The sequence below is a fragment of the Triplophysa rosa genome, linkage group LG2, assembly GCF_024868665.1.
Source record: "Triplophysa rosa linkage group LG2, Trosa_1v2, whole genome shotgun sequence".
NCBI lineage: Eukaryota > Metazoa > Chordata > Actinopteri > Cypriniformes > Nemacheilidae > Triplophysa > Triplophysa rosa.
The window spans coordinates 30,287,072-30,312,167 of record NC_079891.1 but is presented as its reverse complement, the minus strand read 5'-3'; the positions used below and the strand labels follow the sequence as shown (position 1 = coordinate 30,312,167).

General features: G+C 41.1%; 1 protein-coding gene across 11 annotated transcripts in view; it reads left to right on the top strand.

Annotated features, from left to right (window-relative positions):
- fbrsl1 (fibrosin-like 1) overlaps positions 1 to 25,096 on the top strand; it is a 279,207-nt gene that overhangs the window by 229,391 nt on the left and 24,720 nt on the right. For all 11 annotated transcript variants that reach the window (XM_057352127.1, XM_057352146.1, XM_057352118.1 and 8 more), the window contains one exon: positions 13,771 to 13,819. In XM_057352127.1, coding sequence (XP_057208110.1) covers positions 13,771 to 13,819 — 49 coding nt within the window. The remainder of the gene's footprint in view (positions 1 to 13,770; positions 13,820 to 25,096) is intronic.

The following is a 25,096-nucleotide window of genomic DNA, read 5'->3' as shown; positions in this document are numbered from 1 at the left end:
GTCAGATGTGAAGTGATTGTTTCAGATTTGCCGCCTTCTCTTCCATTCATGGCATCTGCATTCTACCATTCACTGCTTTCATATTTCCTTTTAAGCCCTTTCACTGGCACTGGATTAAATCCTTGTTTAATCTGTTTCCCTTAGCCTCTTTCTCTCCTCGCTAAGCAGATTTGCACTGCTAGGTTTCATTAGATGTGTTTTTTTCCAGGGATGTGTAGCTTATGTGGCGGGTGGTCTGCCAGGTAAGAAACTAGAGATGAATGAAGGGAAACAGAAAGAAGGTTAAGGATGGCGAAAGGGCACACAAGAGAAAAGCAGAATGGGAGGCAGAACGAAAGATGGCCAACATTAAAACCATAAGGCCTCTTTGTTAGTGTGGGGCTGACAAGCTGCCGTTCACATTAGGGTAATTAACACCACCACAGATTGCACAACAGCTGTGCAGTTTAGCACTGTGGCAACATCAGAGAGCTGAGAGAGAGAAAGCCTGTGCAAACAGTGGCCTGTGCTGGGCTAGTTAGACTGTTTTGATAGGTGCTTAGACCGTACCCACTAGCATGTGACACACCCCCAGCTCTGCGTGCACTACGGTACAGCATGTTTTTTATAGGTTTGAAGGCTAGCTTGTTTGCAATGTTTTTTTAGAGGTTATTTTAGTGGAGTTTACAGGGTTGCCACTGTCACGGTATACTTGAGGGGGAAACAGAAGTTTGTTTTACATGTCGGGTTTACATGCCTTGAAGATTGAGGGAAATTATTAAAATGTTAAAAAGTTCATTTGAATTTTTTCAACCCGTGCCAAAGACTATAGAAATGAACAAGGTGGCGCCATTCTGTTACTATAAATGGGATTCTATATGCTTCCAGATATTACATAATAAATATAAAGTTTCTTGGAGCATTTTTGTTTTCCAGTCTAAAACAATATTAAAGAAACTTTTTGACTTGAGAACATAAGTTGAGATAGAGTTGAACTCCGCTTGTATTCTGAAGAACATATGTGTTTTGTTAGATATTTATAACATTTCTTTGTAGTGTGCCTTGAGGGGTAGAAAAAGGTAGATCTTGGAAATCCCCGGCTCCCAGCCGCATGCGATCTGAAGAAGCTCCTCGGGTCTTTGTTTGCTGTTGAGTGGACTGTCGGCAAGGCTTTGGCCTTCATATAATTTGAGTGCCCTCTCATCAGGCTCTTGGAGAAGTCTGGTCTTGCTCCTTTAAAAAACAAATTATATGTGAGATGCCTGTTCATGTTTCTGTTTCTTTTTGATTATATATAATGTGTACTGTGTCCATATTTTGGCTCCTTGTGTTTGTTTTTTCTTGGCACCGATGCCTAACATCTGGATTTGGGTTCGGCAATAAAGTGCTTTTATGTCAGGTTTTTTGTAACAGGCAAGACCCGAAAACACTGAGGATTGTTTTGCCTAACAATTATTAGTCATTTAAACGTATGAATTGAATGGTACAATTGAACAAAACATTGTTTGTCCTTACTGGAAATGTTGTATGTGGATTTATGTCGTTTTTCTGTGTAAATCAATGAGGTGAGGTGTGGAACGTTGTCAAAACTGTCAGTCATACTGTCAGCGGTTTTGGTTCGTGCTTCCATGTGTGTTCATTCAAGCCTATATCCGTAACGTTCTGATGAGTTCCAAAGCCACATGTGAGGAGTTTTCTATTTCATACTTCAGGAGAAACAAAATCATTATTAAATAACCAGAGCTGGAGTGCTTTTTGATTGTTCCATTAGATAAGCCTTACCACGGCCAAAAAATAAGATTACTGAGGAAAAACTGAATTCAATAGATCACAATGATTAAGAATTATGCACACAATACTGTGCATAGACATACATGGTTGTCATCACTGTTTTTGGGGGTGTTGTTTGAGCAGATGTTAGTACTGCACGTTATGTATTTTTTTTAAAGGGTTATCAAACATTTTCTAAACTGGTATTCTAACATTTGTTGTTGTTGTTGTTTTAGCAACATGAATTTGAAGTCAAGTATGCTGCTTTAGTAATCTGAACATTTTAACAGATTTAGTGTCATGTATTTAACACCGCTGATTAGCTATTATTAGACTGTGCAAGACCCTTCCAGCCCCCCATAATTCACACCTGTTTTTGTTATTCTGTTCTGTGCTTCCTGTGCTCCTCTGCGCAGGTGGATCTTGTTAAATTTCAGCAAGAGTGTGCAGACTTAGAGAAAGGAGGTGGACATTTCTGTTCTCCAGTGGTGAAACTAACAAGTGACAGTCTGCCATAATGGGAATGGGGGGCAGATATAGTTGGAGAGATGTCAGGGGGGAAAAGGGGCCCGGTGGGCTCATCGTTGATTTTTCTGCCACGTTGAAGTGAGGGTTTGAGGGGCACGGGTAGGTATTACACAAATCCACACATAGAGTAAAGGATTTCGGTGAATATAATTGGGCCACGTTCAGTTGGACTCAACAGTGCAAACTTCTGTTAGACTCTAATTACCCACAGGGAGCTTTCGATCATAACTCAGAAGGTGCCTGCTCACCATCCGCAAAGGAAGAGACAGACAATTCCCAGTGTATATCTGTCATCTCCTCGCTGGTATTTGTTTGATCTGGGAAGATTTTCTCAGTGCTGAGGCAATGCTGCTCTGGCTGGGTGATGTATGGTCTCCAGGTGGGCGGGTTCAAGGCCCGGGCCTGGGTGTTCAAGGTGGCTGTGTTTGCTATGAGGAGCATGCCACCTGTTAATGGAGCATGACTGAGGGAGCGGATCGGGGTTGAGGTGATGATAGTTTGTCATTGGTCACACATTTGAAGATTAGGGGATTTGTTTCTGGTTTAGTTTGTGGATAATGTGTTCCACATTGAAGTGACTTCATTGTTCTGTTGATGCTTGATATATTTTAAACTGTGAATACAACTATGATAAACTATGAATACAATTTGATTCTAATAAAAAGGCACATTAAAACTCGTATAGTTCTTTTTAATATAGGTCGAATAAATCACATGACCCCTCTTTTCCTTTTATTAGGGTTACGCACCAGCTAGATCTCTGTATAAGGCGAGGGTTGGAGGGCTTTATCATTGTAAAGCCATTTTTATTGCTCAGCAGGGATACATACAGTACGTACCCGCCTCGCCGCGCCAGCCTCCTCCCTCTCCTCCTTTCTCTCCTGGTGCGAAGTGAAGCACAGAATTTACCACTTAGTTAAATCCCCTTCTTTCTCGCTGTAAAGCTTTTAAGCAGTGTGAGGATAGAATAGGGGCTCTGGAGTTAGAGGGAGCGACTCTCGGCCTCAGAATCTCTGCTCGCTGAAGGGTTTTTCTCTCACTGATGCTTTGCGGTTGGATCCAGGATGACGGGTTAAGGGATTCTGGCATTCCAGGATTATCCGCCTTTTATCTTCTTGCTATTTGCCGCCAATCCCAGAAGGGTGTTGAGTGGAATTCCTCTTTATGTTCACAGACACGATATGCAAACAGGACTATGTCTAAACGACTACCCAATCCGATTTATTATAGATTTTCCATAGGGAAAGTGTGTGTCATTTGGCTGAGACTTGGAGGATAATCTGAGTGATGGATGAAAGGAATGGGTTTTCACCAACACTAATCTAACTTTAGAGCTTGAAGGTAGGTTTATACAAATCTTGAAAGTTTTCAAAAAAGATTTTAATGATACAAAGAGTAAAGGCTACACTGTGAAGGGGTGGGGAAAAGTGTGTTTGCGTATGCATGCACGTAGTAGTTTTATTAATAATAATGCTGTTCCAGCATTATTATGTTGACAGTCGAGACCCGGCTTAAGGCGATTTGTTTTATTGACAAGACGTGGTTTGTGCTTGCTCGATCAAGGGCCTTTGTAAATAGCTGCTTTTTTCCAATGTCAAGCAAATCAATTGACCGCATAATGTTTTTGTGCCAGGGTCCATATAGAAGAGGTGCAGAACGCTGTCCGGTTTGCCATTGCGGCACAAGTCAAGCTTGATGTACTTCCATTGTATCGCATTGAACTGATGCTGGGAGGCTCGCAAAGACTTATTAAAGCTTTTAACAAGCGAGAGACAGAAATTCATCCTTTCCATCAAGTGCCTTCAAGAATATGGGCTGATCACTCTGGGGAAATTGTTTGCCAGTTGTTGTCTCCCTTTCCACATGAATAATTGAAAGTGTAGCATGTCAGACAAGGATGCATTTACTTGCTTCATTATATTTAATCTGCAGTGAACAATTTTATGCATTGCTTTCTTGGCAGCCGAAGGAACTTTTAATTTTCTTCCACTGGGTCTCTTGTAAATCAGCTCGCATACTGCGCCCACACACACCTTGCTCTCTCCGAAGCCTTTATTACACTTTTCAACAATGTAAAAATACTTCAGCATACAGGTGCTAATTGGCTGCAATTGTTCCAACTGATATCAATGTTTCTTCAATGAAGTTCGTGCAAAATGCCTCGCTAATAAGGGTGTTGCTTAGCTTGTTGAAAATGAGCTGTTTTTCTTTTATTCTTTTGCAGTTGGAAGTTGGAAGATGTGTTGTCGAGCTGGTTTACACACTGTGTGCTTTTGCCTGTGCGAATAACGCTTTATTGTGCAGCCCTGTAATTACCAGGTGTTTATTGAGCACAAAGGGCTGTAACAACATGAACAAATATGTTCACAGCACTTTCCACAGTAATTGTTATTCCCTCGCTGCAGTCAGGTTACCCTTAACTGACTTTTGAGTAGTGAAATCCAAAACATTGACTGCTGACTATTTTTAACACATCATTGTACATAAACAGAGCAGGCCCACTAGAGATGCACCGATGGATTGTCCGGCTATATTTATTGGCCAATGGCATATTGACTGTAGCATGTGTGATGTAATGTCTGTTGCATAATCCAGCATTTTTCTATGGATAAAATTATTAAATACCTGCCAAGCTAAATAAAATCTGTACAAATAGATACCATCTCATTTGTATTATTCATATTACGTTGTGCCTCATTTTTCAATATTAAATGGATTCTACATCAAAACATCTAATTTAGTGACAAAAGCTTAAATGTAGTACACGAGACATATTACGAGAATTAGAATTGCCCAATAGTTGTTTGTTAAAATCGTTATCACGTGAGCCAAAAAAAATCTTTCAATGCATCCCTAAATCTCACATAATTCATTTCTTTACATATCTGGTAAAATAAGATGAACTATTAATCCCTCACTCAGCTTCTAACCTTGCCTCAAGAATATTTTAAGTGTAATTGAAAACCCCACCGGGAGCTTTTTAACACGAGGTTGCCTCAGTTGCTGGTATGTGCAGGCCCGAGGTTCAAACTGTAAGTGTGAAAGCCAGAACCGTAATCTCTCTCACAAGGTTAGCACAGTTGTCGGGTTGATGATAAACAGACAGGGTGTCGCGCTTTGTCGCAATGTGCTTAGCTCACTGGTCTTGCACGGCCAGCGCTCTTGCTATTCACAGGAAATTTCTTGAACGTTTATTTATACACCTTCAGCCCTCATAATGCTGCACATCTGGGACAGGGTGATAAAAGAAGCCCTGCACTGTTCGCTGGTGTTAGTGGTCGATACTAGTGACATGCCTGGGGCAGCTGCTGCAGTGTTTAAAGTCCTAAAGTTCTCATTATAAACTGACTTTGTCCGGCATGCTTGAACTATATCTGCTAGTTTCCTTGCGCTGAAAAAAGACATCAGTCGGGCTATATAGAGCTCCAAATAGATGTTGTTGCTGATGCTGCGCTCAAATGTTATACAACTAAAAATGACTGCTAAAGGTGTCACCAGGTTGTTTTGCCTTTACCATGCATAGTTTCACACTTAGGTTTGCGGGCAAAAACGTTTTATTTTAATGACAGTATAGCATATGTGTCGATTAAATGGTTTTGACACCATCAGACAAAACTAGCACTAAGAAGTATTTCAGATCCCTAATGTCTAGATCTCAGACCCTATCAACACTCATCTTACGGCCTTTTAATTGGCTTATACACAGTTTTTATAGCCAATAAGGAACTTACATGTTTCTCATCCCTCTATTTTAAGGATAGTGGAGCCACTGGGGTGATTTAAAAGGCGTGAGTGGAGCCGGGTGACCCACTGACAGGCAGTGGTATGGTGATAGCATTACAGCACTCAGTAACGTGAGCAGGGGTGTCTGCTTTAAAAGTAAATTCCACTTAATGTGGCGCGTTCCTTCCCAACAGGAGCCTGGCTTAACTGTGAGCTTCCTTTATATAGTACATACCATGTTTGTTTGTGCCAGGAGTTGGAGGGGGATTAGACTTTGGCACGCTGTCAGTTTTTTCTTTTCATTTCCTTCCCCTAAAACTTTTTTTGAGGTACCCACTTTGTTTCTGGATGGGCTTGCTCTGCCTAGTAGATGGACTACGTGATTTCAGTAGGCCTTTATTTCAATTTAGGCATAGCACCTGAAAGGTCGGATGTCAAATGCTTCCGAGTGTGAGTGGGCCACCATGCATGCCCTTCTCAGCAGGACTTCTCAGTTACTCAAATGTGCTGAACCAGGCTTTTTTGAATATTGAATGCACCCTTGATCCAGGTTAGGATGCCTGCTTCTTTTGGCCGTATGTGTATATTTGTGTTACAAGGGGATGATTCATGTACGATTCACACAGCTCCACGGTCGGGTGAAAACAGGGCGTCTTGCTTTGCATTTTCCTCTCATTAAATGCGTCAGTGCTTGGCGGAGCATGTCACGGACTACCACGCAGTGAGACCGCCATGCTCCGTGTCTAACAAGACCTCGAACAGTCCTCAGCATCATTGCTCCATTTTCTCTTCTTCCTCCTGCAGATGAAGGCCCAGCAAGGGGCATAGACCCTTTATTATCCATGAATTGTTCAGTGTGCTGGATAGGTTTGCCTTTCAGTGATGCAGATATGCAGAGAAAGTAACTCTCCCTTGCCTTTCTTTTTACTTGCCTGAGGTTGTGAATGACTCCGACGTTGTTCTCATTGAAGAAAACAAGGTTAACAAGAAAGCTCTCTAAGTGTCTTAGAAGAATCACATGCGGCTGGTGGGAGTCTGTATCTGAGTCCCTGCTGTCCTACTCAGATTTCATGCTTTAGTGTTATGTCACAGAGCAATTTGGTGTTTCGTAACAAATTTCAAACAGTTCAAATTATTTTTCTTGTTGCCCTTACAGTAGGGTATTAGATATTATGTTTTCTGTGATCATCAAATGACAGGACGTCTAATGGAAGTGTCCACAAAAGAAGCTTTTTTTGATCTCCCTCTCTGTCTTTGCCGCTCGTCTTATCTCGCCCGTGTTGGCCGGAGTAAGAAACCCTTGACTGAGATCTTTATCTGTAGTATATGTACTAAAGAACAGGCTCTGATTCCTTCGCTGATAATCCAGGTTTTATCTTCCAGTACTTTCACTGACGTGGCGGCCTATGAGAGCCTTTAGACCGTGACAGCTCCTGTGTGGCTCCTGTCGGTCACCCAGGAGCATGGGAACATTGGGTGTAAGTAAGTAGGTCCAGCACTAGTAGATCATTTCTCCAGTATTTAGCGAGATTTACATGCCCACTGTTGCCCTAGGTTCGTTGAATGGAGGATTTAAGACTCATGTAAAGCTTCTGTGAGTTGATATTATGAAGAACGCTATAAAAATAAATTGGATTTGAATTCATTTTGTAACGATTGTCTTTTAACCCACCAACTTACTGAATATTAGCATGAGTGTTCCAAAATCCAGTGAGCTGCTGGCTTCTACCTTCTAAGAAATCACGTAAACAAAATTATTTCACACAAGTTAAACACAGAAGGTAACGCCTTATATGCATTATACAAAGTGCACAAGTTGATTATTTCATCCGTTGTTTGTGCTTTCTGTGTATATTTTTATACTAAATGTTAATATCAAATTCTTTTAGAATCAACAGAGTTGAGATTCATTTATATTTATGCGGTGGCAGATGTGGCGTGTATTTTTATACATTTCTATTAGTTCATATTAGAGATGCACCGATATATCGGCCAATAATTGGCATCGGTCAATAAAAGCCATTTTTTACGCTATCAGACGATTGTTTAAAAACAGCCCATTATAAGGGCTGATATATCCTGTCAATCCAAAGAGGACAGGACAATACAATACATTTGTGCTCTGTATACAGAACATTTAAAAAATCGGGTATCACACTCAGTTTCTGCCAATCTCATATTAATCTTGAGTACCTATACAGTAGTATTGCATACGTTGTATCTTCGAAGAGTATTTAGTTTAAAAAACATGAGCTGCTGGGGACAGGCAGTGGGACAGAACTACAGCACGAGCACACAACACATCATCGCATTAATCCCTTCGTGTTTTTTACATTATGCATGTACACGCCGATCGCCAACAAAAAGAGAACATATGACTTAGTTTGAATCTTTTAGCGCTGGGACCGCTCCATCTATCAGTTTCAAACGATCTCCAAATCCAGCGTTATATCCACCGTTCATGTAACATCCATCAAACATCCAGCCAATCTTGACTCAGCGCAGCCAATCTTGATGGTAAGCAGGTCTCACTCGTCGGTTGGCGTGTTGGCGGGCTCTTTCTTTTGCCTTGCCGTGCTTCTCCAGGAGAATTGCCCAATAAAAGGAATAGGATCCCTGTTACGAAACAGCGATCCAGACTTTTAAAAAACTTTCAAAACAAGTTGGAGTTGGAGCGCAGAAATATTACGTCATACGTCCAACTCATTTTTTAACAAGTTGACCATGTTAAGCATGAGAAGCCAGCACGTTTAACAGTGTGAATAAGTCAGAATGCATGAAATAGCATGTTAGCATGTCTTTAAGACATTTATTTTAAGAAACATCACCAGTTTGATGTTCAATATTAATAGTCATTTTAAGTGTTAATAACATTCAGAAATTTCAGAAATATTAATTTAACCTTCAGAATTGGTATCTGTATCAACATCAGCAGATATCGCTCCAAATTATCGGCCATCAGTATCGGTGCATCTCTAGTTCATATGTTTCATGAGAAAACATAAACTGACAAAAATGTATAGAAATGTGTTCGAAAAAATTTCTGACTAATGCACCACTCAACTTGTTGATTCTATTAATTGTCATTTAATTTTAGTGTTAAATTTAGTTTGAAATTAACATGTTACATTAAGCTTAACCATACACAGGGATTTTTCATTATACTCTGCACTGAATTATGGAATCTGTTTGGTTTTATCTGTATTCCAGATTGTTTTCTGTAGCTGATGTCTTACATTGAAACATTTTTTTCATGATTTCCTAGAAAGCTCTCTAGGTTGTATGTCATTTTTTACCGTGTTTCACCTATTGTGTATTCCCAGCCATGTGTCAAACCTGAAAGGAGCTGCAACTGAGCTGTTTTGAAACCCTGCTCGCTGTTAGTTACTATGCAACACATCTTTAACCTCTCTCTCCATCCCATTTCCCTCCCTCACTCACAATCTCACCTTGCTCTGCGCTCACCCGGTTTCTAATTTGTATGTCACACCAACACACTGCAATGTTAACAGTCTTTGACTGCTCATAAGCAGGTGGAAGCGACTGCAGAAAGTAGAAAGATTAAATTACAGCGAGCAAGGTGGAAAAAGACATTGGATGTAAAAAAAGATTAATACAGAACGATAAATGAAGAGGGATCAGTGCAGTGATGGTGGTAGAAATGTAAATGAAGTAACTGCGGGGGAAGAGGTGAATTAGGGAAAAGACAGAATTTGAAGGAGGGATCGCAGGAACTGGAGGCGAGTTAGATATGCAAAGCACAGGAGCAGCGCTGTGATTCCAATTGAGCTTCTAGGCTCGTTGTTGCCAAGCGAGAGTTCAACGGAGGAATCGTTCCCTACCCTTGGCCAATCAAGACTGACGTGGAATGTGGCGCTCGCGGCAAGCAGCACAGACTTGTGGGTAGGACCGCATTTTGCACGGTCACCCAGTGGAATACATTATCATCTTAATGATGCTTTAGGTGCAGATGCATGTCTAATGCGCTGGTGTGGGAGTGTGTGTGTGTCACTCTCCTGTGGAGTGGAGAGGGCAGAGAGCTGTAATCACTCTCACACACACCTGTTCTGACTGGAGGCGGTCTGCGGCGCGGCTGATAGGATGAGAGCGCAGAGGGAGAGATGTAGCAGCGCTCATGATAAACGAGTACGTAGGAGGTCATTAAGCAGAGCAGCGAGAGGGGAGGAGAGAGAGGGGAAGGCAGGGGGCTGAGAGAGAGAAGGACAAACACAGTGAAGATAATTAATTTGGAGTTTCATTAGCAGGAACTTGCATGCCTGGGTGACTGCATGTGTGCAGCGGCAGGCGACTACACGCGTTACCCCGCGCTCACAGTGTGAGATTTAACACACAATCACACATCCCTGCGCATCCGCAGTGTAAGATCACACGCTTAATCGCACAACCCTGCGCATTCGCAGTATAAGACCTCACATACCCTAAAAAAAGAAGACAAAGTATTGAGGTTAAATGGAAATCAAATTGAAATGTCAGGTCTCCTGCTTAAATATTTCTTATGAAGAGCCTGTCTCCTCTAGAGGTGTTAACATGCACACACAATCGCACAACCCTGCACACCCACATTATAACATCTCACCCACAATAGCGCACCCAAAGACTACAACATTAACCCACACACACTTGACACACAAAAAAATCGAGCAAAATGTTGTGGTGAGGCACTCAGCTGTATCGAGAGGGTGATGACTGAGATGTTTATCAGCCCTCTGCTGGCCCTTTTTAACATGATGTTACATAAACAGTGAGAAAATGGATGCCTTTAAAGCTATAGACAACATCCGGCATTCACTCAAAAACGAATTATTGTTGTTCGAAACCTGACTTTATTTTTTCGTAGTACATAAAGACTTTTTAAAGAATTTGATTGTCACTATTTTTCTGAAAAAACGAAAGGGTCAGTTATAACACAGTATATAGGAACTATTTCTTTACAAAAGAAGAGAAATGCACAGAAGCGAATGGATGAGTGATGAATGATTGCTGATGGGGAGGGGAGGGGGAGGAGTCTGCAGTGACAATGATAAAACATAGGTGCGACCCACATGCTAATGTGTGTTTTTGTTGTAGAGGTCGAACTGTTGCTGTCAGGTTAATCTAAGGGCACAATGAAAGCCCTCTTCAGGCTAAGCTACCGGCATTACCCCCCTCTCTCTGTTTCTCGCTCACTGTGTCTGATAATTGACACCATCTGCCCAGCCTGCCAGCCACTGGCAATGTGACATCGCACCAGTTCCACACCTTCCACACTGAAGCCTCCGGTAGCCCTGCGGTGCCACCCTCTTTTGGCATTGAATCTGCAGGGTGTCAGAGGTGAACCAAGGGGCGTGGGGGAGGCGCCGAGGAGGAAACCGACCTGGCAGATCTATTTAATTTGGCTGTTTCTACTGAATTAATTGCACATTACACAGTGGAACAAATTTTTATAGTTCTTGTACAATTCTTTGGTGCTAATTATTGTGGTAACATTTATTTTCATGTAGCATCAATGTTTTAGTGTGTTTAGCTCAAGTAAATTTTGAGTTTATGTCATTAATTACGGTATATTGGTATTTTAGTGAGGAACGTGGGGAACGGTTTCATCAGGACATACTGCTGATGTGGGAAATATATCAAAGAAAGTGGGATGAAGCGATGATGAGTGAGGACACGAAGTCTTATTAGTCATGAAAAAGTTTTGAGATAAATGTGTGAAAATATTTGATGGTAAAAAAAATGCAAATTCACCAATTTTTTACACTGTGTTATGGATCTTGTAATACCATGTTAATTTTTTAGGTAAGTTTTGTGTAAATTGTTTTATATATATACTTATATAAAGTCTTAGTATTTTTCTTTTGGGATTATTCCTGCATCACCTCTCTGTCTTCCCGTCCCTTTCCTAAAAGAGTCCAGTGGCACTTTACAGATGTATAGGCAGCGGGTCTCAACACAGGCCCGTGACCTTTTTATTTGTCTTTCACTCCCTCACTCCCCTCTGCGCGCCCATCTATCTCTCTGGTTCCTCTGAGAGTCATGGTCGTGGTCCAGAGCAAGCTGTCTCATTGGCTCGTGTTAATAAGTGCAATGGGAGAAGTGAGCTGAGGGCTGTTTCGACGTCTCGGAGTCCCAGCCCTATCCTCTCTGTCTCCAGATCCAGTGTCACATGTCCTCTCGGGTTAGGCCTCCTGCGGCCCTGCCAGCTCTGTTTAGCTCCCAGCAATGTGGCTTCAATTTCCTTCGTTTTGAAATGGTTATAGCCCCTGTGCGTCTATCAGATGTCTGGGGCTTTGTTTTGTTTTCTTTCTCTTTCTTTTCTCCTCTCTGCTTCATTTTGATCATTCTTTACTTTAATCACAAAACCCCCTGCATCGTAGGAGTGCAAAGAATTTGTTGTGGGTGACTCTTGACCTCCGGCCCGTAGGGACGCAGTTTATAGGCTGCTGTTCAGAATAGCTCGCTGGCAAAAAACTACAAACAGGGAAATGCAGGCATCATAAATTTCTTTTTTATGGTCTTGCAGTTCCTTTCTTGTGTCAAGCTTTCATAGGTGGCTGATTGTATTGAAATTTTCTTTTCGACTTTAAAGGCACGTGTCAAAGGAACGTTAACAACAGGCTCTGCTCGAACCGAAGGCATATTTTACGGGCCCAGTTTCTTCTGAAACTCTTTTCTTTCATGTAGTAATCCCATGGGTGTGTGAGCTAAAGTGTTCCAGCGCTCTGACACAGAGAGCTTGTGTAGTGAAAAATCCTGCTCGCTGAAAAATTAGTCCCTTGACGTAGTGAATTATGGGTCTGAAATAGAGCTCTTTATTAATGTAGTCCAGGATTCACGTCAGCGGAGGTCTCAGAAATTATGCCGTGCTGTGGGTCCTGTGGGTCTCACAGGAAGGTTTCAAATATTAGACTGAGCACACTTTATAACGTAGAAGCTAGAAGGGAGCTAGAAACTTGGCTTGGTTAAAGGTTCAGTATTTTCCCTAGTTTGTTTATTTGAATATTTTAAGTGCTGTTTTGCTAAAGAAGACTTTTCTAATAGGGTTTTAGCATGAAGTGCTAAAAATTTCAACAATTTATAATTCCGTCCACAGATCACAAGTCTCAAATCTGAGTGAAAGCATCAAGTTGAACCGAATATTGAAATATATGGTTTCTCTCTCTCTGTGTTGGAGGAAAACGACTTCATGTCTGTGCAGGCATTCTATACTGCCCCTGTGTATAGTGCGTGAAGAATTTAAGAGGTCTTTTTCTTCATAAAAAGCCTCACGTCCTGCCTGTCAGTGCATGTGTGTTTTTATAAGCGTATGGCATATTTACTTTTACTTGCCGCTTGCCAGAAACTACACGCTCTGCTGCATGGAGGGGAAGGAAAAGCATACTTATGTTTAGTCTACATAGCACTTAAGTAACTTTGTAGGGAGATTGCCTTCTTCCTATTCTAATCTGTGGAGAGGATTTATGGATCTGTGTCACAATCCATATGTGTTCCTGTGTTAAATCATTAAGAATATGGGTGTTGGAAGTTACATAAGCTTGACGTTTCTTGATTTTAAACTTGTCAGTTGGTATATTGCATCATTAAACTTTGTCTGTTTTTATGTTAATGAGAAAACGTGTTTGGTGCCACAACAGTGCATCCCCCCCCCCCCCAATGTTTTTATCTTCCCCCCAAAAAGATAAGTGCTGTTTAAAGAGAAGCTTCTTCCACTGACATGAACATACTCTGGATAGTGTCATCTGTCTAATAGTGTGTTTCGCTTCTGTTTTGCAGGTATCTGATGTAGGATCAGAGAAGCTGTTCTCACCTACTGCACCAAAAGGTAAAACACTGGATATTCACTTAAGTGTTAACATTTCCAGGGCTCGACATTTGTCCGGGACAAGTGAATGTTTTGTATGGCCAAGTGAGAGATAATTTTACTTGCCTGACCGGACTTGAAAAAAATGTATATAATAACAGTGCTAACAAAAAAAAGGTCTGTGCTAAGAATAATAAGAATAAGTGCATTAGACAGAGCTGCGTGTTTGTGTGAATTGCGTTTCTCGTGGTTGTGCTTGTTTGTGTGTGACAACAATCATTGGCGCACCGCATCCAGTCCATATAACTAGATGCGGACGTGGAATCCTGTTATTTAAATGTCATCTGGCTGTTCTGCGTGTCTGAGTGAATGATGTGTACAGACTAACATACTACACGAGCGATGGTCGAGGTCTCCGTCTGCACTGTATGAGGATATAAACACATAAACTTCATCTCCAGAGTTGCGCCGAGAGTTAATTTTACGAGCATTTTATCGTTTGAGTGAAGCTATCGTCAAGTACACACTAAGGCCGTTTCTCAATTCCAAGAACGCAAAGAACGGACTTGTGTTCTTGTGGAGACCGGTCTTGCGAGGCAGCCTCGGAAGAACGAATTTGGATGGACGCGCCGCAGTGACTTCTGGGATCTTTAAGCGGATTCCGTAGGCGCATAGTATCTAGGAATTTTACTGCTGCTTACTATAGTAAATAACACTATAATATACTAAAGTAATTTATGTGGACAAATATACCTCTATTTTATAGTAAAAAAATGATAAAAAATGAAAAACTTTGTATGTAATATTAATGTCATTTGTTATCTGCCTATTTATGTGATGAACTGCACATGCATATTTTTTAATGATGACAACTGACGTTTTTACTTGTTCTACAACTGTTTGGCCTGTGCTACAAAACTTTAAGTCTCTGTAGCACCAGACGTACAGACCTGACACCAATAATAATTACTGCTTGCCTTTGTTCTATAGTAATCATGGAGAGTATTAACATATTTAGGTGGCCGTAGCGGACACTTGGTACAACTCAAATAAGCAAACTTGACCAATCAGGATCCGAAACAATTATATTGACACTTCAAATGAAATATAATTTTTTGTAAAGTAATATTTGTACTCTGACAAGTGAATGACAAATTTACTTGTCTGAAGGACAACCACATGACAATGCTTAATGTCAAGCCCTGATTTCAGTTTACCTGTATGGATGTATTACTTAATTTGTTACTTTTCTTTACAGCAACCTATATTTCCCAAAGTCTAACAATAAGCAATATGTTTCCATTGTCCTCTATAAAGCCTATTTTCATATCAGTGCTCCATTGACACCAGTTACTTTTTTTGCAGATATAGTGCTGCTTTTCTCATTTTTTCCATTTAAGTTGAGGGGCACAAATATAGATTTTTACAGGAATAAGCAAAAATTCACCCGTTTTAATGTTGAATATGGGTGTAGAGCACAGAAGAAAGGAACTGGATAATTCTGGTGCAGCACTAGTGGTTGTGTGACCTGGGTATGGCAACTTAAAATGTTATGTAAAAATGTTAAAACGGTTCATATTTGTGTCCTTGTGTTTTCAATTTGTTTTCAATCGGCTGCTCATAGATGGTCGGTTTCGTTGCCTTTTAATGTGTGTCAAAGTTTAGCTCAGAACAGGATGGCGGCACTGGAAGTTTTGAGTTGGTTTAAATCCAGACTTTGTAGCGGAACTAAGTTGTGAAATGTATTCTGCTTGTTGCGCAGCGCAGAGAAAGCTGTCAGGTTTAACGCCATAGTTGTGATGCCTGGCATGAGTCCTTTAGAAAGCCTTTACCCGCCTCCGCCTGCTCTATGAATACAGAGATAAGAGGAAGTGAGAGACGACACTTTGATCTTAGAGGAAGAGTAGAACTTGTGACCAGTGTCTAGGTTCAAAATAAAGTAGTTTTAAGCATACATGGTGATCACTTGAGCACCAACTGGCATGTGATTCGGACACTGTTGATCATGTCAACTGTTGTTGCCATAACATGCGCGGTAATCTGGGTTAGTGTTGATGCAGAGACTAACTCAAAATCCTGCTAATGTGTCTCACGCAAACATGCATCTCGGGGATTATCGTTGGGGAATTACACTCACAGAAAATCCCATTCCCACACTCCACGGGGATTACATGAATGATCGCAGAAAGCGGTAGGGGCGTGCCAGATTAGGATTAAAAAAAGTAAAAATGGCAATATGTGGATTAAGTTATTTAAAACTGAAGGGCATAAAAATCATGCTTGCTTGTTGATGCGTAGTTTATGTAGATTATGGATTTTGCAGGGTTGTATGACCACTGATATACATAGTTTCACTTAAATTTTAGTTTGGATTTGGAAAAAATATTTTTGAAGTTTGACTGTAGTTGTAGTAGGACTTCAGTTAAACTTAAACTTTTTCCACTTTAATCTCTTTTAGGACACATCTTAAAGCATTTGGCTCACTATTCCAAAACTTAAATTTTGCCTTAAATTGTAAAGCAAGGTTGTTAAATTCATTTAAAAATTCCTATGGCGCACATGCCCTTTCACTTGCTACTCCAGTTGCCATAATACCTCTTCTTACAACAGCTTCAAAAGCACTCAGCAAGGACTGTATCATTACCCCGTTCTCCCATTGTCGCCACTGAATGTGGGTTCTCCAGCCCTTTTTTCCATGAATGCGACATTCCTCTGGGCTGTTATTCTAGATTTGGGGGCATAGTGGCATATGTGTCCCATTACAGTTGTCCGCCGAGACCAATCTGAAGCTAGCTCAACTCTGATACCCAAATTGGTCCACCCTGGAGAACTTTTGGCACAGTGATCACTCGCTTGGCTCGGGCCTTGCATTGGAGAATTGCATTACAGGGAAATATCTCGCCACGCATGTGGTGCTGCTTACGCAAATATGCATGCGTCTTTGTTTCCCCAAACAGCTTTGGCGCACACCAGTGCTCGATTTGATTGATTTCTGTGCCCTCAGTTAAGGACTGTGGTGACATACAAGTTTTTAATTATCTTACCCTATGCTTAGTTTTTCCGTAATCCATGTTTATATGATTGCCATGCTTTTGTTAAATTATATAGGCTTGCTCTCCACCTAGCAGTGCCAGGTTTGTATTTCCATCAGTGAAGGTATTGTGAATTTTTTCTTGGATTTGCACAGAATAGTTCCGCATAATTTGATATAAAATTATTCTGTCTGATTTAATACATCTTTCATAGGAATGCAAGCAGATTAAACCAAGGTCCCTAGTGTTTGTGAATACTTAGTGGTGCTTGCTGAAGCAAGCAACACAATTAGGGACCTCAATAAAAGACACTTTGCCAGACTGTCTGTCTTTATGTCATACAGTTATGTATAAAATATTGTTTGGTGTATTACTTTTTTATTAAATTTGCAGAATACAGCTAATACAGAGCTATATAAGATGATTGTTGATCTGATTCAGAACTGTTTGAGGCATCCGCTAGCAGCAAAATAAGGTTAGAGGGTCTTGGCATAGTTGCAAGGGGTTTGGTCGTCTTCATTTTCCCCTTTAGCGAAGCCAGGACATGGTGCATGCTGGGATAAGGAAGGAAGATTGCGGTGAAAAGCCATTTGTGAAGTGGATTTCTGGTTTGCTAATCCTGATTAATTTTGACCCGTTGTGCTCATTTTTAAACAGCGTATTACTGTACGCGGGAAGCACCGCCAGCTCCCGGCCAAACTGGAAGCTTAGCGGCTTTGGAAGGCTTAACAGCAGATGGCATTTTAAGCCAGACTTAATAAATTGTTTCCATTAAATTTACCGGCCCACACATACTGGATTAAGACTGTAGAACAAAGGAAGAAAGAGAGTGAGATGGCAACAAAAAGGAGGGGGGTAACAGCCATCGCCACAACCATACAAGATCAAATTGATAATGTGCCTTGGCCGTGCGGCTTTCGCTCTTAATCCACCGTAGCTAAAATCAGCCCGTCCGCTAACCCACCAAAGCAAATTTACCTGTCCGATCTGTAATGAATAATATTGACAGTCCGTACAGCTGACTGTTATCACAACGTATATGATTCAGGATTAAGAGCCATGTCTGTTTTTTTTTTTTCATTTTCTTGATAGCATTTGGCTGATTTAATTCCGTGGAGGATGGATGCTGCTCTCCACGCCCCTCCTCGCTGTCCCCGGGGAGCTGCAGGGTCGTTCTCTAAGCACTCATTATATGCTACACGGCTCAGGGTCTCCGTGTCGAATCGCTAATCAAGCACTCTGTCTGCAGGCCCACGATTCAATAGTCGTTGAGTGGCCTTTGTTCCTGCCCGCTATTTGCTGCGTGTCAATAAAAGTCTGCTCCTTGCTCCGCCTCGGCGGAGAAACCCCCTATGCACACGCCCTCCCTCTTCAGCCCTTCAGAATGTACAATGCACTCTCTTCCCTCTCCTCCTGCACGGGCGAAAAATAGAGGGAGGAAGAAATGAGCGGAGGCCAGCAGGGGTCAAGGGATTAGGGGGAAGAGATGGAGAATGCAAGAGTGTTTGTATGCGGCTCTTCAAGTCCGCCGAGGTTAATGCTGATGTATTGCTAACCTTAGCTCTGCTGTGTTCGTGGCCTCTTGGCCATTAAATAATGAATAGAGGTTGACCCCTTGACCAGCTAATCAGCTTTGCAGCTGTTGGATTGTGGGAGCATGGAGAGAGAGGAGTCAGGGTCGGACCTGGACGGCTGACGTTAAAAGCGTACAGACTGGGGGCGGTGGATATTTCTAGATTAGCAGCTAATATTAAACCTACCAGTCATTTTGTAGGTTTTTGTCACCTGTACGTGTGGAAATGGATGTGTTTTTGTTTAAAAAGCCGAGCCAGCTGCTATTGTGTGCAAATGTTCTTGTTATCCACGATTTTTTCGCTTGCAACCCTGCGTGTCATTTGGTAGTAGTAAACGGCGAATGTCATTGTCTTTTGTTAGGGTGATTGTTTGTGCCTGTTCCCCCTCTTCTTCTTCAGCCCTCTTCTTCTTCAGCTCTTTGTCTACACACACTCCAAAGTGTTTTGTATATATACAATTTCGATATTTGCGACGAGGGAACTACTCGCAGAATGTGATGGTTTCATAAATGTCGTCAGCTCCCACTTGGCTCACTAAAACCAAACTGCAACTCCAGCGGAAATGGAAGAATGGCATTCATATCTCTTTATTATCTCCAACCTTTATTATTTTCCCTGCCATTTCGGAAAGCATGGCCATTTGTTGTGTCGGCTGGCTGGCATGTGTGTTTTCCTTTCATTTCTGGAAAGCAAGCGTTATGAATGTTCCTTTTTATTGATAGCGCTAACCCTGTTTGTGTAGTTTTGCCTGTCAGGGAGATGAAAATAAATAGCGAGAACATGGAAAAGATAAAACATGCGTTTAATTATTAATTGAGCCATTACTGACAGAGATTGCCTTTTTGATAAAAGCCAGGAAGCTGCTTCAGGGGGAGAAAAAGCAATTACTAAAGCTATCTGCCTCTTTCCCTCCACCCGCTGTTGTGCTCTGCTCAAACTGAAAAACACACCCTGTCGACCAACCTTCTTCATAAATTATTTTAATTTCCTTTCAATATTTATGATGTTTTAAATCATGATTCCGTTGTGATTTCTCTTTATGTAGAGAGTGCTATACTACCCAGGCTGTAACTAACTATTAACTTAACTGGCAAGAATAGTTTTTTATGTGCTTCTGAAAATAATATTACATCTCAGCGTTCGGCCGCACATAGTGTATTGATTTTGTAAACGTCTGGCCATTTGCTGAAATGCTATAGCCGTTGCTGTGCATTTAAGCTGACTGTGCATGAGGTATTGATATTGCAGTAGCTTTAATTTGTAGAGATTCTTTTGGTAGTGGTCGGCACCTTATTGATAAGTTATAACTTGACCTTTTAAATACTGATGCATACAACAAACTTGGCTGAGAACTTTTAAGAAAAAATAAACGGTGTATAGAGATTTTATTTGTAAGCAGCATTATTGGCCGACCCAGATGCAATCTGCTGACTTTATGTAATAATATTTGTTTATTTATTTATAAATAACTACTTTTTATTTTTGCTTTATGGTAGTATTGCTTATTGGTAGCTGAAACTCACATTAACATTCATTTCTGTAGTGATTTTCACGATTGTTGCAAAGCAGCATAAAAAATACTTTTCACATTTTAAAAATCAGTTTAGAAATAAGCAAGAGGGAGAAATCATATAAAACTTGAGATAATTGATAAAATTATGAATTTGTTGCAACATTTTCATAAGATAATAATCATCTGCAGAATTGTTATCAGATCTTTACATTCATAGCAGTGTAAAGCAGGGCTCTAGAGTGCGACCAGTTTGGTCGCACATGCGACCTAATTTCTCAATGGTGCGACTAAAAAAAATCTGGTCGCACCGGTGCGACCAGCCGTTCAAGGGAAAAAAAAGTCTCTGCGAAAGTCTCCCTGTGGTTCAACAACAGACACATTAGGCCCATATCGTGGTCTAAACCAATCAGAGATAGTGAAGGGCGGACCCCCCTCTGATTGGCCGTGGTCCAGATATTCCTGTACGTGTGTGTATGTTTGAAAATGCTGTGCTGCAGTCAGACAGAGAGAGGTGAGTAGCCTAGGCCCGTCAGATAAACAGAGTGGATGTAGCCGCGGATGATGAGAGAAGATGAAAAGAACGATTGACAACTTTTTCGTTAAGAATGTTAAGTTAAGGCCTGATCAGTCCGAAAATCATAACCAATGCTCTGACACGCTAGACTGCGACTAAATGGTCTCATTTTGCAACAAATTTTCCTGCCAGTGCGACAAGTTTTTATTAATGGTCGCACCAGTGCGACTGTCAAACTGATCAATATATAATTTTTGCGTATTATAAATTTAATGCGCAGAAATGTTATATTGCGCAAGCTGTGCATTCAGTCACTCATTTTCGTCTCCCCTCCTTCAACCATTCACTTATCTATCAGTGCCCCCGCCCCCAAAAACGTAATTCGCGGGTTACAGGTAAGAGGCGAAGGACCGAAAGAGCAGACGAGTGAAGCGCTCAATCTTGCAACTTAAATAAATATGCAGAATACAAGAATTTCCCCTGCTAAGGTACAAAACAGCAAAGATAACGAAATGTGTTGCAAGTATTGTATGCATGTGAAGCTAATGCAGGAAACATGTGTTTAAACTTTATGCACTAAACTATTGTATAAAGATCTCTAACAATACTGCAAAGCATACAAAACGTTATACATCACGCTAAATACTATTTATTTGTAAGTCGCTATTGATAGAAGCCAAACGTGTATCAATGCAGCTTTCGTGAAGAATAATCACTAAAAGCCTTCAGGTCTCGCGGGTTGTTTGAGATGCGCGCGCCCAGAGAGTCAGAGCACAAAATACTAAACGGAGTTCTCTTTCACGCCTTCTTACTCTGAAACGGACATATTAACACAAAATAACCTAAAAATTCCCATATTAACAAGAATCCTTGTAAAGGTATTCAGTTTGTTTCGTGACCAAACAGTTGGGAAACAAAACACGTGTTCCAGTATATTGCGCGAGCTCTTAAAGGGGCAGCAGCATAATAAAGTTCTCCGTTTATAATGTTCATCAAACAACAACGGACGGGCCCAAAAACACTCACTGATATTAAAGGAATTGTGTTCTCTTATAGGAGTCGTTCACAACAAATAAAGAAAGTAGCTTTAAGAAAGATGTGCTTTAAATATGGTAAAGTGTTGAAAGAGAGTTTACATATACAATAAAAATAATTCAATCATAAACAATGATTTGTATTAATTTCTAATTGATTTATTAATGTATTAAACACATTTTAATGAAGTTTTAGTGATTCTTTTTTCTTACCTCACCCCACGACTCTGGTGCTATCAAATTAAGGGCTGGTGCCACCTCTCTCAAGTGTTAGTCTAGAGCCCTGCTTTCTTGTAGAATTGTGCTTCAAATAAAGAACTTTATGTTGACCAGATTGTTAGTTAATCATTTACAAGTGAATATTGCCTATATGGACAGCAATTTAAAAAAAAAGTGAACTTGTAAAACTGCGGTTTAAAATGCGATGCGGTCGAAAATTTGGGTGCACCTAACTTTTGTGCTGGTGCACCTAAGAAAAAAAGTTAGGCGCACCAGTGCAACCAGTTCAAAAAGTTAGTCTAGAGCCCCGTAAAGGGGTTACACGGATCAAGCATTATTAAATTACACAAATGTGTGTTTTTACAAACATTCAAGAGCCATGATATGTGTAGAACTTTGTGAATGACAGGTGTTCAGATTGGAAATCTGCAGTAAAATCTAATCTTGGCATAAAATAATAGAATTGACGCTTATGTTTCACAGAAAGCGAAAGACCAGCCATTCCAGCTTTGTCCTCCATAAAGTAAAGCCATTGTTCCTCAGTTGGAACACCTTAGAGAAAAAGGCTTACACCTCGCAGTAAGCGAGGGCTGCCAGTATAAGCCTGTTAAAACCATCCTAACCCTATATCATGGCCACCCTGAGACCAGATGGTGATGATGCAGTGCTCCTGACATGATCTAGTAGCCCTACAGTGAGGCTAGCAGCTTGTAAAGTTGAGGTCAGGCCTCCTCAGAAGTCTGCCTGTGTTTTCGCGTGGTAATTTTAGCACTCGTGGGCCAGCTAATGACCGGTTGCTTTCAAGAGTTGATTGCTGGAGCTCCTTTAACTATCCCCAGTGTGATCATTTCCACTAGGCATGGGATAACCATCAGTCTAGCTGCAGGGTAGATCTTTTTTTTTAGCAGGGGAGTCTGTTTTTTATCAGGGGGTTAGAATAGGCAGCGAATATCAAATATGTACGCTTCGTTCTTTATCGCTGGTTTGAAGATGATGCCAGGATGAGATCTTTAGCGTTTTGTTTCGTTGTGTTCTGCGTTTGAAGTCGATGCTGTTCGCAGAGAACGTTGTTATGCTGGCTAGCAAAGCCAGATGGTTGCTGCTTGTAGCCAAACATGAAGCTTGGATAATGTTCAGTCACTGGCAGAGGCGAATCGCAAGACTAGATGGATATTGCAAACATGCTTGTAATGGATTCGACATTTCGGGAACCAGTTCAGAAGGATCTTATAAAGCCTGGAATTTTGCGGCCGAGCACAGGAAGGAGGTTAAATGAATAAAATTCCATGACCTGGAATAATATAAAGACACGTCCACGCTTGTTGGAGTTCAGAGGACTGCGACGTGGTTGTGGTATGTTATGGTAAAGTATTATTCACATTGTGCAAGTCTTTTTATGCCTTAGTTGGTATTTACATTCAGGTTGTAATGTGTAAGTATACGAACACGGGTGTCTGTGCATTGAAGTAACTCCGCAGGCATGTTATTCCATCTGCATTCATCACAGTGAAGTCCTGCAGCTCCGAGACGCTTTGTGAGGTTAAGCTAATTAGCCCTGAAATAAGCACATGGTAGCAAACCGCAGTGGGATGCTCTTCAGTGAAAGATGTTGCGCTAAGATCTCGTACTTTACATTCAGACGGTCATTAATCGTTTTGAGCTATGCTAAGACACTTGCAAATACAGCTCGGCGTGAGCCTCTTGTTGCTGAAAAGAGAAGGAAAGGAAAAATGTTGAAATCCCCAATCTGTGTGGTCTTCTATTAATCAAACAGGCATCTGTTCTCTCTTGCGCCAAGCTCAGGATAGCCTCTTAACAGCCTCCTCTCAAACGGCCCCATTCAGACCCAGAGTGGCTGTTATTTTAGCACCACGTTGGAGAGCAGCGGAAGAGTGGGACGCTGAACCCTGCTGATGTGTTGCCTCGCTGGGGAGAAACCGGATAAGAGGGTCCCAGGAGTGGATCTCAGCTATGAAGAGTCATTTAGAGGAAGACCTCACTGACTCTCATATGTGTGAGGGGCCACGGAGGGGCGGGATTGAAATAGACGTGGAAAAGACAGGCAGGTATAGAACTAGCACATCTCTTGTCTATTAGAGTGCTGTAGAAGTGCATACGAATTTTAGAATGGCATCTAAATACATTGTAGATGTAGAATTCCAATCTATAGAATATAAAAATCACAAATGGGATCTTTCTCACTTGTTTCTGCTAGACAAGAATGAGAATAAATTAAAGCTAATCTGATGATATTGAGATTTCAATTCAGTTCATTTCTCGCCATATTCTCCCAGAACCAAATGAATGATGTGAGTTATGTTATCCACATTAACTTTGTAGCTCTATAGTATTACTCTCTTTTGTATCTATTTTTACTTATCAAGAATTGTAAACTGAAACTTGTTGATATGTCAATGAAACATAACTAAGAAGTCCAGTAAGTCTCCTGAGAAATAAAAGGGCAAACTTTGAGTAATAGGGTTTTCTTCTAGGCAAGATATGCTAGACAAATGCATTCAGCTCACGTTATGAACCCCTGTTGGTTTGAAGAGGGGTTTGAATTTAAGTATTGGAGGTCTTCTCTTGAAATGTGATTGGCAGTAAATTGGAAACATGTCACAGAGCACAGGGGGCCCAGTCTTGGCGAACATCTACATGGGCAGCTGAGATGCTTTATTATCTTCCCCAGGCTATGGATTTTCTTTTGCTAACACCATGAATTTAAACCAGAAACAGTGAGAACATTAGTATGGCCCAGAGGTTCTTCAGCAAGAATGAACCACCTGGGTCTCCCTTTCATACCGGCTTTAAAATGCTGCTTTTGTGGGAGGCTTTTGGTTGCTTATTTGCAATGGCACAGGTTTTATTGGGAACAGAGATGGACCTCTGCTTGAAAGGCTGTATTTAGGTTTGGCATAGACAAAAGCACAACAAAACACATCATCTTGCATTCAACATTGTACATTTAGCTGCTTTTTGCATATAGACCTATTTTAGAAATGCCATACTTGACACAATGACCATGTGAAAGTATGAAATGTTGTATATTTAAATGCTGTCATTCGGAAAACATAATATATTTTTAGTGAAAAAATGGACATTATAAGCCTCATTACACTGTAAGTCAGTCTGAAGTGCCATATTCAATGTCTGTACATAGTCTGTGGTATATTCTGGAAGAATTTAGCTCTTTGACCATATTTTAAATGGCTCTTCTCATTGCTTTGACTGTAGTAAGGCAGTACATTGTGTATGTGTGAGTGTTTTTGTGTGTGAAAGAGCTGTAGCAGGAAATTAGAGGAGACATGCATGTTTGAGCGGGTCCCCCCGAGCGGAGCTGGAGGTCAAGACCCGGGGCCTGTCTCCATTAGTTTTACTGGCACGTCTCCAAAACCTTCCTCGCCCCTTCAAG